Source organism: Rhea americana, unplaced genomic scaffold, assembly GCF_003343005.1.
Source record: "Rhea americana isolate MKP2758 unplaced genomic scaffold, rheAme1 scaffold_110, whole genome shotgun sequence".
Classification (NCBI taxonomy): Eukaryota; Metazoa; Chordata; class Aves; order Rheiformes; family Rheidae; genus Rhea; species Rhea americana.
In genome coordinates, this window is record NW_028185151.1 from 550,512 (window position 1) to 567,851 (window position 17,340).

Here is a 17,340-nt window from a genome sequence, read left to right on the forward strand (position 1 = left end):
ATTTTATAATCTGCTATTCATTTGTATTAATTCTGTCCTCATTATCTACCTTTTATTGTAACAGTATCAGAGTATCAAACAAGAACAGTGTCTAAAGTGGGGGAGGTAAATCTCCCTCTTTAAATAAAAAGAGCAAGTCTCCTTCAGAAGACAAATCAGAGCACCTCAGACTCCTCTCACTTGCCATATGAAAGAAGATAACCGTATTAGTGATAGGACTATCTCTAACCAGGTTACATGCCTGCTCTTAATGGTATGGATACTTCCCACAGCTCTTTATATCTCAGTGGCTTAAGTCTCTGTRGTACCTTTCTACTTTTTTGTCATGCTTCTGAAACGCCTTATTGAGTTATTAGAGAAATATAATGTTAAGACACTCTTAGCATATAGAGCACATTCCTCTCAAAACCTTTTTGAGTCTTTACCACATGCAAATTCCTAAGTGAGATTGTGGGCTACTGTGCAACTTTACATTTTTGCATACATATATATACTATGTGTACATGCATACGTATGTATTACATACATACATACATATTATTTGRTACAACCAAATAAAATTATCTATTTTGCTGTCTCTTTTTCTGAGTGCTGAACAGAATTTGTGAATAAAAACGTCAATATCTGATCCCTTCCCTTTGCTTGTTAATGCCTAGGCAGGCTTCCAGTAGAAGTTTCCAATGTGAATTCCAAAGCCAACATTTAATAATTAAACTACAAAAAAATGCTTATTTGAGGAAGCCAAATCACAGTAATTTCATCACCACAGAGAAAAGATGCAACAGTTTTACTTCCATTGAAGTAACATGAAAGTAGTTAGCTACCCTAAAGACACTGCTTTGAATAGAAGTATTTGTACACTTAAATGTAGCATAAAATAATACTTAATTAYATTTTAACTAAAGAATCATGTGAGCCACAATTGCTTATTATTTAGAAGCTACTCTGCACACAAAAATGAATGCAATAATGTTCTTCCTTTTGTGAGASGGAACAGTTAATAGTAAATTACAGAATAAATAAGGATAACAAAGAGCATCCATTTAAAACAGAGGTTGATTTTGGACACAAGCTTGTTTTATCTGGCATATCAGCAATACTACAGGAAACTATGCTCAGATTAGAATGCATAATGTTGAAAGATTCACAGCATTGTGAAGTTTCCCATGCTGCATACTGTTGCTCTGGGTAGCATCTTGAGAGTGGTAACAAAATCCAGATGCAAATCTAGGACATTATTTTTTAATCTTTATTTAAATTTATAACTTCCTGCTTATGTTGCTCAAACATGAAGTTTGYAATAGTTTATTAGAAAAAGATATACTGTGTCCTGATTTAGAAGGCTGCTAAACTTCTTCCACATCTTTCATGTATTATTTGCCCTTCTAGGACCTTACTTCGCAAACACAAAATATTCCACTAATAACAAGAGGTAGGTATATTTCAGAAATCCCATAATCAGCATGCAAGCATTTATTAAATAACAACATTGAAAGGTTTTCAATTTAAATAAAGGAAAATAAATAAAGTATCACCAACTATTTATACAATATTTTCTATGGCCATCTTTACCCTCTTCTCCACATCACTGAAGATCACCTTAATATTAATATTGTATTTTAAAAACATATACTTGTCATTCTTGTTTTTAATAAAACAAATAATCTTCCATCACACATTTGAAATAATTTAATATAACAACAGACAGCAATTATTTCTGGTAGTCTATTTCCGACTTTCTTTTATGAATTGCTTGGAAATGAAAGCAAATAACAGGCAAGAAAGRAAAGAAAAACTGTCAAGCTTATCATACCTCAGCAGTCATCACGCCCTGAATCTTGAAGCATCTGATTTGCCAATAAGCAAGCAAACTACTGCAACAAATTGTTCAGGGTAAGATAGAGCTACTGAAGTCACCTTTTTGTTATTTAAGAGTTGTGGATAAGAGCCTACCATCTGGTACCAGAGGATGCTTATCTTCAGAAACAACACTCTTCTTTAAGAACAGAAGTATTCTGAACAAAAGTGAATTTTCTATTGCAAAACAATCTTTAAAGACTGTCACTTTTTCTGAGAAAGATAGAAGTTGGCCCCACAAACTGATCTCCTGAAAAAAATATGGTTCCAAGAGAAACAGTGCTGCCACTGTATGATACCTAGTACATTGGCAAAGAGACATCATCCAACCCATTCCAGAAATTCTGAACTGTTGAAATTATCCCCTCGAGCCATTTTTTTTTATCAGATTCAAGTCTAAATCATGAGCAAATTCTTCCAAGATGTGTGTTACTCATCTTTTCCTTTCAAGTCTTCCACCAAATAAACTGTCAGACCCAAGAAGAGTTAATACGTGGTCATACATCATGAACCTACCAGATGTAATAATGTTAATAGAATAATAAAATTAATTCAATATCCCATTATTTACTCATTATTTCAAAAGAATGATGCATTTAGCAAATAGCAGAGTGTAAGCATCATCTCTGAGTCTGGACCTTACCTCACTTTCCAAAAACACATCTATTCTGAATAGATATAAGTAATTTCCACTGATGGAAATTATGCATGGACATTCCACAGAGAGAGGATGGAAGAATAACAAAAAGTCTGGAACATAAAAGGCTTTTCGTAAGGATACAAAATATACTCTGTCTCTAACCTAGAATTTTCTTTAAAATTTCTATTAAAAAAATGAAGTTTAATAATACACAGTTATTCTTAATATTAAGTATGTTCCAATTTAGAGCAGACTAACATACATTCTGATGAATCCAAAATCCTTTGATATATAGTGCAACACATTGGGGGCAAAAATTGAGTTCAGAATATGGAAAAAGACAAAACAACCATTCTTAAAATCTGTTTAGGTTCAAAAAGCCTAAAAGCACTCTTACACATTAAATCTATCCTGAAATGGAAAATAAGGTGCCAGATACAAAAAGTATTGTTAATAAAAATAATAAAAAAATCTTTAAGAATAAGCCTCTAAAACTTTGAGCTTAAAGTGTATTAGCTAATACACTTTACTAACAAAGGATGGATCCCTAAYTGAAGTTTCCTTGCACTGGTAAAAATTACAAGAAACACCTATACATAAAGAATTACATGCCTATTTGAAATTACCATTGGTCATTTTTTCATTGAACACACATGCACTCACATGTCAGTGTGTAGGAATGATTAATGTTCATGAAACAAACAACAGGATTCTAGAAATTCTATTTGATGGCATGCCAGTCAACATTTTGATCCTCACAGATTTAGAACAACACTTTCTTCAGCCCAGTTGGTACAGTAAAAACATTTCAGCTTGGACACAGCTTTAATTCCGAACAAAAAGATTACTTTGCATATGAATCTGCATATGTCACTTTAAAGAATTTTCCCTCCCATGCTATTTCCACAAAAAGTTTTTCTTAGAAGTTAATTGTCTTTCTTCAGTATTTATGTACCACTATGAAGTCTACAGGCCTAACATTGGAGAAACAAAGCCTCATGTAAACAGGAAACARCATTAAATGCTTCTTAATAGCTCTCTGTAGCAATTCACTCTCTATGTTTCAACTAAAGCTAATGCTTCAGTTTAAACTATTCATTCTGACAGCTCCAAGACCCTCTGACTCCTCGTTCTTTCAGTCATAGCAGAAATAAACTGCTTACATATATACATATGTTCAGCAGCACATTAAGACAGAACAAAATGTGATGTTCCGGACTATAACCTCTCTTTAAAAGGACTAAGAATGAAATTCTTGCCTCAACAATGTCAAGAATTTTCCCTTAACTTCAGATAAACCTAATCTTTCACTCCAAAATAGGTACACATCACATATCTTATAATTTATATGAAAGTATGTATTTTTACTCAGATATTCCAAATAACAGCCACACATGAAAAACTGGTAGTGAATGATGGAAAATTATTTCCCTGTACTTTCCATGGATTTGGTGTAGCAGGCTTTTATAAGAGAATATGCAAATTCTGCTTCACTACTAGAAAAGAATGTACAGACACTGTCATGTAGTAGGCACACATCATGTTTTTAAAACTAATTCAAGGAGTGATTTAAAGGTATGCTGTGCAACACATTGGGGGCAAAAATTGAGTTCAGAATATGGAAAAAGACAAAACAACCATTCTTAAAATCTGTTTAGGTTCAAAAAGCCTAAAAGCACTCTTACACATTAAATCTATCCTGAAATGGAAARTAAGGTGCCAGATACAAAAAGTATTGTTAATAAAAATAAAAAAAAATCTTTAAGAATAAGCCTCTAAAACTTTGAGCTTAAAGTGTATTAGCTAATACACTTTACTAACAAAGGATGGATCCCTAATTGAAGTTTCCTTGCACTGGTAAAAATTACAAGAAACACCTATRTATAAAGAATTACATGCCTATTTGAAGTTACCATTGGTCATTTTTTCATTGAACACACGTGCACTCATATGTTTTTAAAACTAATTCATGGAGTGATTTAAAGGTATTCTGTGCAAAATAAAATGGCTTTTTAACATGAAATTTAATAATTCCCTGAATTTGTGAAACTTTGAGCAGTAATTTCATCTCATTCTAGATGGTCTTCATAATGTTGAATCGTATTCAAACTAAATGTTTTACTGTAGATGTACTTAGATCAATTAATGGATTAATTCATCAATGTATTTTCAATTAAATTAAAATATTTATTTTCATACTGTCTGGCCCAAATTTTCACTAATTTCTAGAAACTCAACCATTCTATGGGATAAGAAGAGTCTAGAACAATGTCCTTCATGCACCATATTCAGTAATACACCTGAGCACTATAAATGCTTCTCCAGCCACATCTGACATTGGGGGGTTCTGTCAAGGAATCGCAGGCATACACCACTCGGGCCACCCAGCTTCTTTTGTATTGAACGTATAGTTCCCTGCAGCAGTTATCAAGAAGAAAACTCCTTGTTTTGTAAGTAGCAACATATAAACACAAATAAAGATTAGTAAGCTTCACTAGTCAGTAATTTGTAACTGACAGAGGTAACAAAGTCCACACTGTGCATCCTATAGTTAGGGTTGTTTATACTTTGCTTTTACTAACCTGGTACAGCAACAGTAAGTATTAAAACTGCTTCAGCCCTACTTTTCCTTACTTATGCAAACTGTATGTGCACTGGAGTTTTCTGTGATTCTTCACTTTCCAGGCAAAGTTCTCCTAGGAAAATCTTTACAATAAAAGTAAAGGGAAAGTGAGGCARTGAGAATTTCTTGTGAGAAATGTTTGACTGCTTTTTTTCAAAAAAGTCAGGACAGAGGTAAAAGATTAAAAGCAGTCTTTACATGGGAGTGACACCAAATATCACCATTTTTGAAGCAGAGTGCCATAGAGAGATTCCCAAGAAAAGTAATCGCCTATCATCTCTGTAGATCTTCAGTAGAACAAGAATTCATGAGTGTTCATAGCAGCATACAGTTAAGTAAGGAAGAACACTTACTGGATGGGGGTAAGAAGTGGCATCCTATTCACTTGAATGTTGCAGTTACTCATGTTAAATGAAGGAAACAGAGGACCTGCAAACAACTTTACTACCAATATTACAGCAAATTACTGAATATCTTCCAATGCAACCATTGTTCAGACCCATCAATTCAAGACTAATTCAATCTCAGCCAGGCATACTGCTTGTCAAAGGCTTTAAACAGCTGTCCTTCAATCTCCTCCCTATGCTTGCCCAAGTCTAAAATTAGCTATATGTTAATTTTAGCCTAAACTAAAAATATGAAAATGTAAAAATTGCCATAATAGGTCAGAACAACAGCCCACCTAGAACAGTATCCTCTCTATTGCTAGTGCTCATTGACTAAGGCTAAAAGAAACAGATACACATAATACTTCTCTGACATATAGTCCATCTTCAAGAAGTTAGCATTTATGGATCAGTGTATGTTAACTGTCACTGATGGATATATCCTCCATTAACTGGCCCAGTCTTTCTTCAGGATCATTACTGCTCTCAGACTCTACAATATTTTATCTTAGTGAATTCCAAAATTATATAATCTGTGGAAAAGTTCTTCCCTTTTTTAAACCTGCAGACTGATCACTTCATCAAGTGTCCCAGTTTTTGTGTTCTGGGAAGCAGTGACTTCCTCCTCAACTGCATCGCAAAGCCACTCTATTATCTTTGACAGATTGTGGTGGTTCCTGAGGTTCCTGAGGACTGGAAGRAAGCAAGTTTCATTCCTACCTTCAAGAAGGGCAAGAAGGAAGATCCAAGAAACTACAGGACAGTTAGCCTCACTTCAAGCCTTGAGAAGATGACAGAATAAATAATCCTGGAAGACATTTCCAAACACATTAAGAATGTTACTGGGAGCAGTCAGCATGGTTTTACAAAGGGGAAATCATGCCTGACCARCCTGACAGCCTGCCATGGGAGGACAACCTTGGTGGGTGAGGAGAAAGTAGTTGATATTGTTCATCTTAATTTTAGCAAGGCTTTTGATACTGTCTCCCTAACATGTTCATTGACAAACTGGTGAAGTATGGGATGAAGATGGTAAAGCGGACTGAAAAGGAGCTGAACTGCTGCACTCAAAGGGTCATGATCAGCAGCACAAACTCCAGTTGGAGGCCAAATACTCATGGTATMCCTCAGCAGTCAATACTGTGGCCAAAACTGTTTAACATCTTCATTAATGAATGATAGGACAGAGTACTCTCAGAACCATTTGCAGATGATGCAGAACTGGGAGGAGTGGTAGACAGACCAGATGGTTGTGCTGACCATTTCAAGGGAACCCAACAGGATGGAAAAATGGGCCAACAAGTACCTCATGAAATTCAACAAAATGCAAAGTCCTGTATCTGGGGAGGAATAACCCCAAGCACCAGTACAGAATGGGAGTCTTAATGGCCCTGACCAGCCTCAGCTGGGGCTTCCACCCATACACCCTGCCCTTGGGCCCAGGAGCTCTGTTTAAGCTCAGCCTTGGGCTTTCATCTTCTGTATAAGCTACATTGGAGAAGTATTACTCCTCAGGTCAGCCATAGCCAAGCCTATGTCAGACCATGGATGCCATTGATCCTGACCCAGAAACTGACTTCCCAGTTTGACCTCAGTCTTGCTTTGTCCCTGTGTGGCCCTGCTGGTGATCACTAGTCCTGATCCTACCCCTTACCTGTGAATTGACTTGCCAACTTGACCTGATACCTGCCTCATCACCATGAACTAGCTTGATAACCTGGACTCCTGGTTGAACCTTGCTATGGCCTCTGGGTCTGTCCTGCTTGCCTTGCTTGAGTACTATGGGCTCTGGCTAGTGAAGCCTCTGCCCTGCCAGCTGTGACAGTTCCTCATGCCTCAGGGGGTTGGTCCACCTTGCTCTTGACAGCTACTCCCAGTTCTCATTTCAGCATCATGCAAGAGCTGTTTAGATTATTTTCTGCCTAGGAGTATTACCTATTACTGAAGGTCATCTGCCACACTTTCAGCCACCTAGCCAGTTTTATGATTTCTTCCATAAACTGAGTCCTTTGCTCTTTTTCTATGATAACTTAGTTTAAGAAATTTTCTCAAAAACCTTAAAGACTGAGTACATTCTAATGACTACATAGCCCTTAACTTTTAATACAAATTCTTTGAAGGCATACTGATATGATACACAATTTCTTTCTACAAAAGCCATTTGGCTCTTGGCAGTACAACATTCTTATCCATGTATTTACTAATGCTACTCTTTATCATGTCTACTAATGTGTTCAGTTCTAAAATTATTGTTTTAAGATCATTATTTGAGGCCTCTTTAAATATTAATATCATATTTGCCAGCTTCCATTTCCCTGCTACTGAGGCTGACTTCAACAATTACATAATGTCATTACAGCAATTTCACACTGAGCTCTTTACCTCTCTTCTATAAATATCAAATCCAAATACGCATCTCYCCTAGAGCTCCTGAACTGGTATCACTCATTAGCTTTAACCAATCTAAATCTAAGCTGAATCCACAAACATCTATGCCAACACCAAATCCTATACTTGGAGCTGACACTTTTATAAATCAGCACTTCTGTCTTCCTGTCTCTGCCATTTAAATCAAGACCCTCAGGGCAGCAATTATCTTCCTTTATAGTGCAAAGCACAATCAGGAATTATTGTGTATTATTCACTATTTTTCTCATCACCAAAATTTTTCTTTTGGATACTTTATACACATGACTCAGCATCACATCACCTTCTGCATACAGTGCTTCCAAACTAATCCTGAAGAGCCTGGAATACAAAGAGAAGGCTTAATACAAGCAAAGGTTACTTTCTGAAGCAAACAGTTTTGTTTGTTAGCAGTCATTTCACAGAACATCTAATTATTTTGATCTTCATTTTTACAGACAGACGTAGCTAGCCTCTTCTCTCAAACTTTTCCCCTCAAAAACATCTCCTGTTCCCAAAGCAACGTTTCTAATATGAGCACTATCAAGCTGTACATATATCAGTAAGCCATGTGTTCAAATTAAAAACCATAAATTACTCTTGAAAGGAAAGGCTATCCTCTTTTTAAAACAAATACTGTCATTACATAGGTAATGAACAGCATAGAAACACAGTATGAAGAACTGTGTGCACTGTCAGTAACAAAACTTTTCTATCTAAAATAAGGTACTAAGCCAAGCGCTGATCTCTCACTTATTAGTGACCTACCTTTGATTTTACTGTTTTGAGCAATACTGCTGGATTAATGAAAATGAAAGACAACAGGTTGTGGTAAAAAGTAGACCAGTGAAACATAGAGTTGCACTTGAACCTATCACCACCTATGAACCATAAAAGTTTTAAACAGATATTTTTAGGACAACCATTTATTTCAAGTAGAATGTGATCTATGGAAAGTACTATACAAACAWCCACAGATATGTTAGTATTATGAAGAACCAATCCATTAGTTTGCCAGCCATCTGTACTTGAATTTTTCAGAATTACAAAGCACAGCTGCATTCATTGATCCCTTTAGATATTGTCACCTAAGATGGCCAGCACAAAAAGAAATAAGGAGAATAACAATATTGACCAAAGCATATGATATATCTTCAACAACAAATGACTCAATATAATGACTTGAGTTCCACTTTGTTCTTCCTAGACAGTGTCTAATTCCCCCAGGTGACTCAGGCTCTTGGTTATTATTACTGCTGTTATTTCATCACTTTTTTTTAATACCACAAAAGTTCTTTCACCAATTAAACTATGACCTTCAAAGCCCCTTTTAAGTAACTCTGACCAATAAGGCAAGCAGGCTTAGTGCATTTTCSCCTCTGGTATGAAGTTGGTACAAACATATTTTGTTGGCAAATGAATACCTTATTCTCCATGTCAAAGCTGCAGCTGGAGGAGGAAAAACTGAAGCTGCATGCATAATCAATGATTATAGGGTATGCATGTAAAAGCTTCCCACCCACTCTGAATTTAGAAAATATTTGCCATATTTACTATATAACCATAAAGTGACTGGGAGGGAGAACACACTTATGCAGACCCTAAACCCACACAACACACAGCCTTAATACAATGGAATTAATTTAGAAGGCTCCGCTCAGCTCTAGAAAGATGCTGAGTTCAAGAGAAAAATTCCACATATATGTTACATTACATATTTTTCAATAGAATGTCATTTTTGCCTTGTTGAAACTATTAGGTTGAGGGCTTATTCTTCTCTGAAAAAGAGTGATTAAAAGAAATCATTGCCAATTTACACTAATATCAAGAGTCAAYGAGGAATTTATTCCATTTTATGGGACTTCTTTAATCACAGTTGAGTATTTTCCACAATTGCAAAAGGTGACTAAAAATTATCACAAAGGATGAAATGGTACCAGGATTTTTTTTTAAGTAACATTAACAAATTCTACATTGCCAACAATGGTTTGAGGCTAAACATCAAAAGCATACTTTCAGTGCTCTGCAATCATAACACCTTTTTGTTGCCACTGAAAAAAATGCGCACATAACTCACACAATTAAAACAGATGTGCAACTGAATCACACACAAATCACCAGCTCTGGGATTTGCACAAACACACACTTTCTATTCCTTATGTTTTCAGATATCAAACTCAAAAGGCTTGTATGTTTTATTTATGTTACTTTGAGTTTTTAGTAGGCATGCATTTTTTTTGTTTCCTAGTACTCTTTGGCCTTCAGAGGAATTCAGTATACTCATATTCCCTACTACCAAGTCAGATTTAGAAAATTTGTACATAATAGTTATCACAGCAGCACAAGGATTTTAGTATACATATTTAGAAGCATAACAATATGTACAAATAATGCTATTCATTTACTCATTCTCCCAGCCTAACTGTTATTCAACAATATTGTAGTTCTGCATTCTGAGTGCARGATACACTCCAAGAAACTTAACAGATTATGCATTTCCCTGTAATAGAGATAATCCAGACACTTCTGTGAAACAGGAATATGGACTGTTGAAGAACTAATATGAACAGAAAAATACACTGCTGTTCAGTATCCTCCTCCATATCCTAAAGGTAGTGAAACTACTAGTGGCACGATTAACCCAAGTGAAAATGGCATCTAAAATTCTAATCAGGGCTTATTTGAGAAGCTAGTGTATATGGAGAGGTCCAAATAAAATTCTAAATTAATTCGCACTCTCAGTGGAAGTGTGTGGAAAAGTAGTGTTTCTGATTTCCTTTTCTCACAACTCTCAGTTCCTGATTGCTAATCCCCAGATTTGCTCCCTTTTCCCACAGCAATGGTTTTATACATTGTGTTTGGCATCATTTTCCAAAGCCTTTTCATGAAGTATTCTTCTGATTCTCTCCAATTGACCTTAAAGACTTCCCTCACTCATTGGCAGAAGTGAAGAATGACAAGATATAGTCATCTGAAGCAATTAAAAAAAAAGTTTTGATCCCTTTTTGTTAACTCTCTTTTTCTCTTTTTTATTATGGCTCAAACCCACAAATTACAACAGTAGCAGATACATGTGTCAGTTGGGACTGGACAAGATTTTGTAACGATATTTGGATAATCCACTCTGCAGGAATGTTCATTATTCTTCCTGAGGTTACACAATGGTTCCCTGGCATTACACTGCATTACTACAGCTGCTTTAGAGTCTAATGTCATTACAAGGTCTGATTCAGAGATAATGTCTGCTAGAAGAATCTGGCAGGGAGCACAGTCCTAGTAAAAAACTTGTGATGGTAAGGGATAACTAATGGATATTGAGTAAAGTTAGTAAAAGCTATTTGTTTGGAGTTTTTTTCCAGCAATCCTGAGACATTTTTGTTATTTCTCAGGACAAAAATCTCATTAATTCAAGTTACTTTTTCTGGAAATCCTATCATTTTTTTCTATTCAAAATCAATCCTAAAAGTAAAAAAGATTCACTCTCTGCCTTATCCATGGCACAGAAATGGTCCAAAATTATTGGTATTTTCTTGGCTATCTCATTTAACTTTACTTTTGGTTGAAGGAGAACATCAAAACTGCAGGCAGCAAGAACTAGGAATCTGTTATCAACTATAGTAGCTGGTACAGGAGAACAACATRCAATCGTCAGCAGGAGCCCACTCATGACCTAGCCCTGCTGGCAACTATCAAGGAATTCCCTTTGCCCTTTTAAAAACATAAAGGGGGTCAAAATAAAGTTTACTAAACATTTTTGTCYATATTTTATGTCTGTAAGCAAGATATGGTTTACATTATTGTTAGTATAGCCTGAGTTATTGTTAGTGTGTGGCGTAAGAGTTCTCAGATATTCTAGGCACAGCACTCATTTGGAAAGAAAGATATCCAATAATCAGGGGCTTATTGACTAAAAGAAAGACGAAAAAGAAAAGAAGATAATCAGATATAAACACTGGTTCATATTTGTTTGTATTTGTGTCCTATTATCCTTCTCAACTTAGAAAAACAARAAGTCTGGACTTAAGAAAAAACAAACTACAATAGGATTCCATGGTGCAGTGTTTTTTCTCTTATTCCAAAACATGATCATCTCCAAAAACTGTCAGTCCAAGTAGCTGGATAAGAAATAAGAACATGTGTGGGTGGATTCCTTCCTCCAGCCTGAATTAATTAAAAATGATTGTTTGCTGTATTATTTTAAAGGGTTTTTGGAACAGGTTAAAGAGCCACTGTTCTGACTTCAGTATTTCAAGAAAGCTTCCTATAAAAAATTGCAAGAGTAAAACCAAATAATACGGATTTTTAACTTCAAGTTTGTCTTAGGTTTTAATTATCATTTGGAAAAACTTACACATTTCTGTACATCACATACCTCACCCASTCTGGCTGTGATTACTTCAAGTTAAAGAATGTACACAAAAAACATACACAAATGCACGTCTCTAGTCAGACTGGACAATTCTACTTATTTCTAAGTAAGATGTAAAAGTGGACATTTGATTACAGTATTTCTAAACCTCAAAGCCATACCAATACCCTCTGCTTTCAGTTTCTCAACCATTTATTACATTTTAAGAAAAATAATAAAGTAAAAAAGTTACAAATAACTACTCCATATTATTGACAGCAGCATCTCCCAAGCATTTTGGACTGGTAAATCCCTATTGATCCCAAATAGTCCTAGCAGAGTTTCCAGAACCAACCAAGATTTGTTCTCGTATATCCATACCCATTCCCCCAGAAGAAATCTAGTTTCCAGGTCAGCAAAAGTGTATCTGACAAAGCATTTAATAGAATACAGAATGAATGTAAAAAGGGCATATATATACTGTACTATGCTGCACTGCACTTTCAGAGAAAAGGGCATGCTACCTGTTACACGATCTTGAAAATAGATTAATAAATTCCACTTTTTAAAAAACACTGACAGAATTTTATGCATCATATGGCTCCTACCCTCACAACAGAAGTATTCTTGAATGCAGATCTCCACATATGTTGACTGATCATCCTGAAGGGATTAGCTAATGGCCAAATTCTACCTTCCYCTCTCTCAACAGAGACAATACTTTGGGGCTCTTTTCCCCAAATAGCCATTGATTTTCACAAAACTTTCAGAGCTAAATTGTCTTTGACATTTCTACATTTCTTTCGAATCTGGCTGAAACAGGAAAACAGATTCAAGTTTTTTTTTCAAGGGAGAACTAGCTGATAAACAGAGCAACCAGTTAAACCTTGTTCTTTCAAAAAAGCAGACTAAGTTCATCAGAATTATTCTCTCTCATATGAATAAATTGCTTCTCCAAATAAAGTCAACAGAACATTTCAAATGGTTAAATGCCATGAACTAGGATGAAAAGGCTCTCCATATCAGAATTACAATGTAGTACTTTTTGTGTTGTGGTCATTTTTAAAAGGTGACCTTACTCCAAAGACATCCTTATAAATAAAAAGGACACTTACATATTTCTTTATCTTACTAGATTAACAAAACATCATTTTTTTTTCTCCAGAATTTAAATCCCCAYGACAATCTTAAATCTTAATATGTGAAATAGAAATTTTACATGATATGCATCTTTGACCCTTCAAATCTCTATCCATGTAAGTGCTACAGATATACATCTGACCTCCCATGGGTGGATTCACAAAAATAATATCCACAAAAAGCTTGTTGTCATTATCCATGTAAAATACACAACCAACTGTTTTGCYCTTTGGTTTCTTTTGTTATCACAATCCAAATAATTACAAAAGTTTCARAAGTAAAAACAGGGCAGGGAAATATGGATACAAATCCATATCAAGAATGCAGAAGATAACTTTTAAGAATTATACATTCCTGCTAACTAGAGCTGCACAGAGGTGAGAGATGCCGATTACTGTTACGTGACATCACTCATGCAGCATTGCAAGTGATTTAAGACCCCTTCATGGCTCTCTGTTATTCTACTTACTGCAGCAACCCCTTATCTTGTTCCTTTTTCTCATTCTGCAATAGATGAGACAAAGAGCATGGGACTATTATCCCTCTCTCTCGACTTTTCAGAGCAGGTATACAAGACACACGTAAGTATGTAACACAGAATCATAGAATCACAGAATCAGTAAGGTTGGAAGGGACCTCTCGAGACCATCTAGTCCAATCCCTGCTCAGCAGGGTTACCTAGAGCATGTTAGACAGGGTTGCRTCCAGGTGGGCTTTGAATATCTCCAGAGAAGGAAGGAATCCTAAAACTCCTGTTTCCATGAGATAACACAGACAGCAGTTTTGAACTAAACTGTAGAAAACTCATTTTAGAAAACTATATCTMCATACAGACTTAAAAAATATTAATGAAGCTACCATCATCCACTGCCTAACTGAATGACACCAGTGATGTTCTGCTAACATTAGGTGGATGTTCACCCATTTTTAATGAGAAATTTCACTTTGACTTTATGAGAATCTTATCTATGTAACCTCTAGAAGCCAAATTACATTTCTGACTATTGTCATGCTAAGGAACATCCATACTCCACTGAGTTATGTCCACTGATATCAGCAGCAGAACTCATAGAGCAAGTTACTGTTTAATATATCAGTTTCTTAGCCCTGCCTCTTCTATTCACATTTACCAACATGCATAGTTTCAGTCGTCTCCTATAACAGATGCTCAGCCTTTAAGGATGACTCATTCACACTCAAAACTAGTTTTGTTACTCCTTTCTGAAGTATTGTTATTTTGCTTCTGTCATATTCTAGAGGAAAGAAGATGAACCAAAGTCCAGGTTTTAAAATGAGCATTATATAGCACTCTAACTTACAAAGTTAGTGCTTCACTGTAAGCTACACATACCTTTAAGAATTAGTATTATAGAATGCACATGCCTTGCTTCTGATATTTTACAAGATACTCTACAAAATTACTTAGTGTTCAAAAAAATGAACAACAAATAACACATGCAGCTGAAACAAAAACTTAAAATTAATTCCAGGTTTCTGACCACAATAAATCTTCCACCAACTTAGAAAAAAAAATACAGACTGTTCCCATGTTTGAGGTGCAAGATGTTCTTGAACAGTTCAGTTCTAAAAAAACAACATGGGAATTCATTGTGATGTCTCAAATGTTATTTTTCAAAGCATCCCAACTCTGTTACATAATTTTCTCCATGGACAGCTAACTGGTGCTAACAATTACAGAGTAACAATTATAGAGTAACATCCAGTGTTATGGTTATAACCAAGTAACTGTTAACTAGAAAAACAAATGTTCTAAGWCTAAAGGTATAAACCAAGGATCTAGGAACATTCTGGTATGTGTTACAACTCCCCCAGGACTTCAGTGAAGTCAGTCTTTTCAAAYTTTTTGGATTACAGTGGAGTTGATTACCTCGTTGTCCCAGGAACACAGGGCTATCTGCACAGTACTAGCACCTCCTAGCAGCTGTAACAGAGCTTAGAAATGAGTCCAAAAGACTCTGATAAATAATCCAAATTACTCTGATAAATAAATAGCTTAAAAATTTGGCAGGCCAGCACTTGAATTCAAYTGTGAGGTTGAGAAGGTCCCATCAACACAATATTAACATTTAATTAAAAGTCACAGAGCTCATCACTGAGTCACCAAAACTCAGTTATAACAATACCAATGGTGCAGCCACTCATTTCCCATCTAAAAGGAAAGTAATGATCACATCTCCTTATTGCAGAGGTTAAAAAAMCAAGACACTGAATAAAGAAAAGCACATTTTCCAAAAGTGCATGTCTGTATGTCAGTATAAAAAGAAATGCCTCAAATAGTGTTTTTCTGGTTGAAAAGAAAAATTATTTAGCAGAAAAAGCAAGAGACAAATGCATGAGGCACTATATATTAAATGCTCTACTTTTAAAATCTCACTCTGCAGTGTTTACCAGTAAATCACCACCTAAAAGTAGTCTATTTCTTGGTAAGTTTTTATCCTGGGTTACTCTAAGTATAACATCTACAGAGACACTTGATCAACTGTCATTTGTCCTCACAAACTAAAATTAGTATAAAGGAGCCAGCTGCTTGAAATACTTTTTTTTTCTTGAAATGACAGTTCATCATGTTTTCTAAACTAGAGTAAACCCTAAACTGACCAAAAATTCCTAATCCAAAGTGTTCAGGTTATAGTATGACATCAAGGTCAACTAGAAGCTAGATGTTATTCCAGTGACTTTTAATTTGATTTCTTTTAATACACCCATGGTATCTCCTTACTGAAACCTTTTTAGTAGGGCTAAAAATGTTAGGAGCAGCAAGCGCAGGAATGATAATGTGTGCTGAAGAGAGTTTTTAAGGATTTCCTTTGAGAGCTAATATATTTGATAAAGTTAATTTTTCTATTATCTGTACATGAACCTTTCTGATCTTTCGACATCAGATTAACTGTAAATTTTTTTTAAAAAAAGTCAAAACACCTAAGGATTATATAATGGAAGGTGATTATATATGTAAGACGCTGCATACTCTGGGAGGATACAGTTCTGTTCCCATCTCAGTGCTGAATAACTGCATCCAACTGCAACCTTGCCCAGAAGGATCGAGCAGCCTGCACTCATTTCAGTACAGGCTACCAAGCTCTCCCTAACCACTGAGATGCCAGCAGGCGTGCACAACACCGGACGAGGTTAGCCTGCGATGCCTCTGTGACACGTCGGGGAGCGGGGCACCTCGTCCAGGCGTCCTCCCACGACAGTGCCATCAAGCATGATGTGCCCCTCCGCGCACAGGGACAACGCGGATCATCTACCTCGGCGGCGCTCCGAGGCGGGAACAAGCGTGGCGCTTTCCATCTGCCTCTTAATAAAAGCGTGTGTCTGCGAGAGAGCGGGGCGCGGACGCGCAGCGCGTCCCCGCTAGTCACCGGACTCCCCGGGCAGCCGCCGCCCGCCGCGCCCGCGGAGCCGGGCGGCAGCGCGGGGCCGGCGGTAGGTCCCGGTCCTGCCCCGGGGCGGCCGCTCCGAGCTGCGCTGCCCGCACACGGGCTGCGCCCCGGCGCCCCCAAAGCGGCTGCGACGCCGGCGGCCCCTGCCTCCCCCTACCGCCCTCCCCCCCGGACTCCCAAGCGTGCGGCACGGCCGCCTCCCGCTCTGCGCCCTCCACTGCCCCGGCGGGGGCGAGCGGGGCACCGGCGCCCCGCTCCCCCGTACCTCTTTGCGGCGGCGGCTGGCCTCGGCTGCCGAGCGCCGCGAGGAGCAGGAGCAGCGGCCAACTTTCCCCGGCCATCGCTCCCGGGCAGCCGAGCCGCTGCCTCGTCCCACCGCGGGTCACAGCGAGGCGAGTGCGCGGCGGCCCGCGGGAGCAGGGGAGAGCCCGGTGCCTGCGGGCAGGGCGCAGGACACACCCCTGCGCCCCCACCCCGCCCCGCCGCCGCCCGCCCCGCCGCCGGCCCGCGCCTCCCAGCGCGGCGGGCGAGCG

At 37.5% G+C, this 17,340-nt stretch overlaps 1 protein-coding gene across 6 annotated transcripts in view; it reads right to left on the reverse strand.

Moving 5' to 3' along the window:
* LAMA2 (laminin subunit alpha 2) overlaps positions 1–17,217 on the reverse strand; it is a 376,763-nt gene extending 359,546 nt beyond the window's left edge. For 4 of the 6 annotated variants that reach the window (XM_085314063.1, XM_085314044.1, XM_085314054.1 and 1 more), the window contains exon 1: positions 17,073–17,217. In XM_085314063.1, the coding sequence (XP_085170189.1) occupies positions 17,073–17,148 (76 nt within the window). In that variant the 5' untranslated portion in view covers positions 17,149–17,217. The remainder of the gene's footprint in view (positions 1–17,072) is intronic. The other 2 variants (XM_085314080.1, XM_085314071.1) reach the window with 1 other exon arrangement.
* Positions 17,218–17,340: the final 123 nt, after the last annotated feature.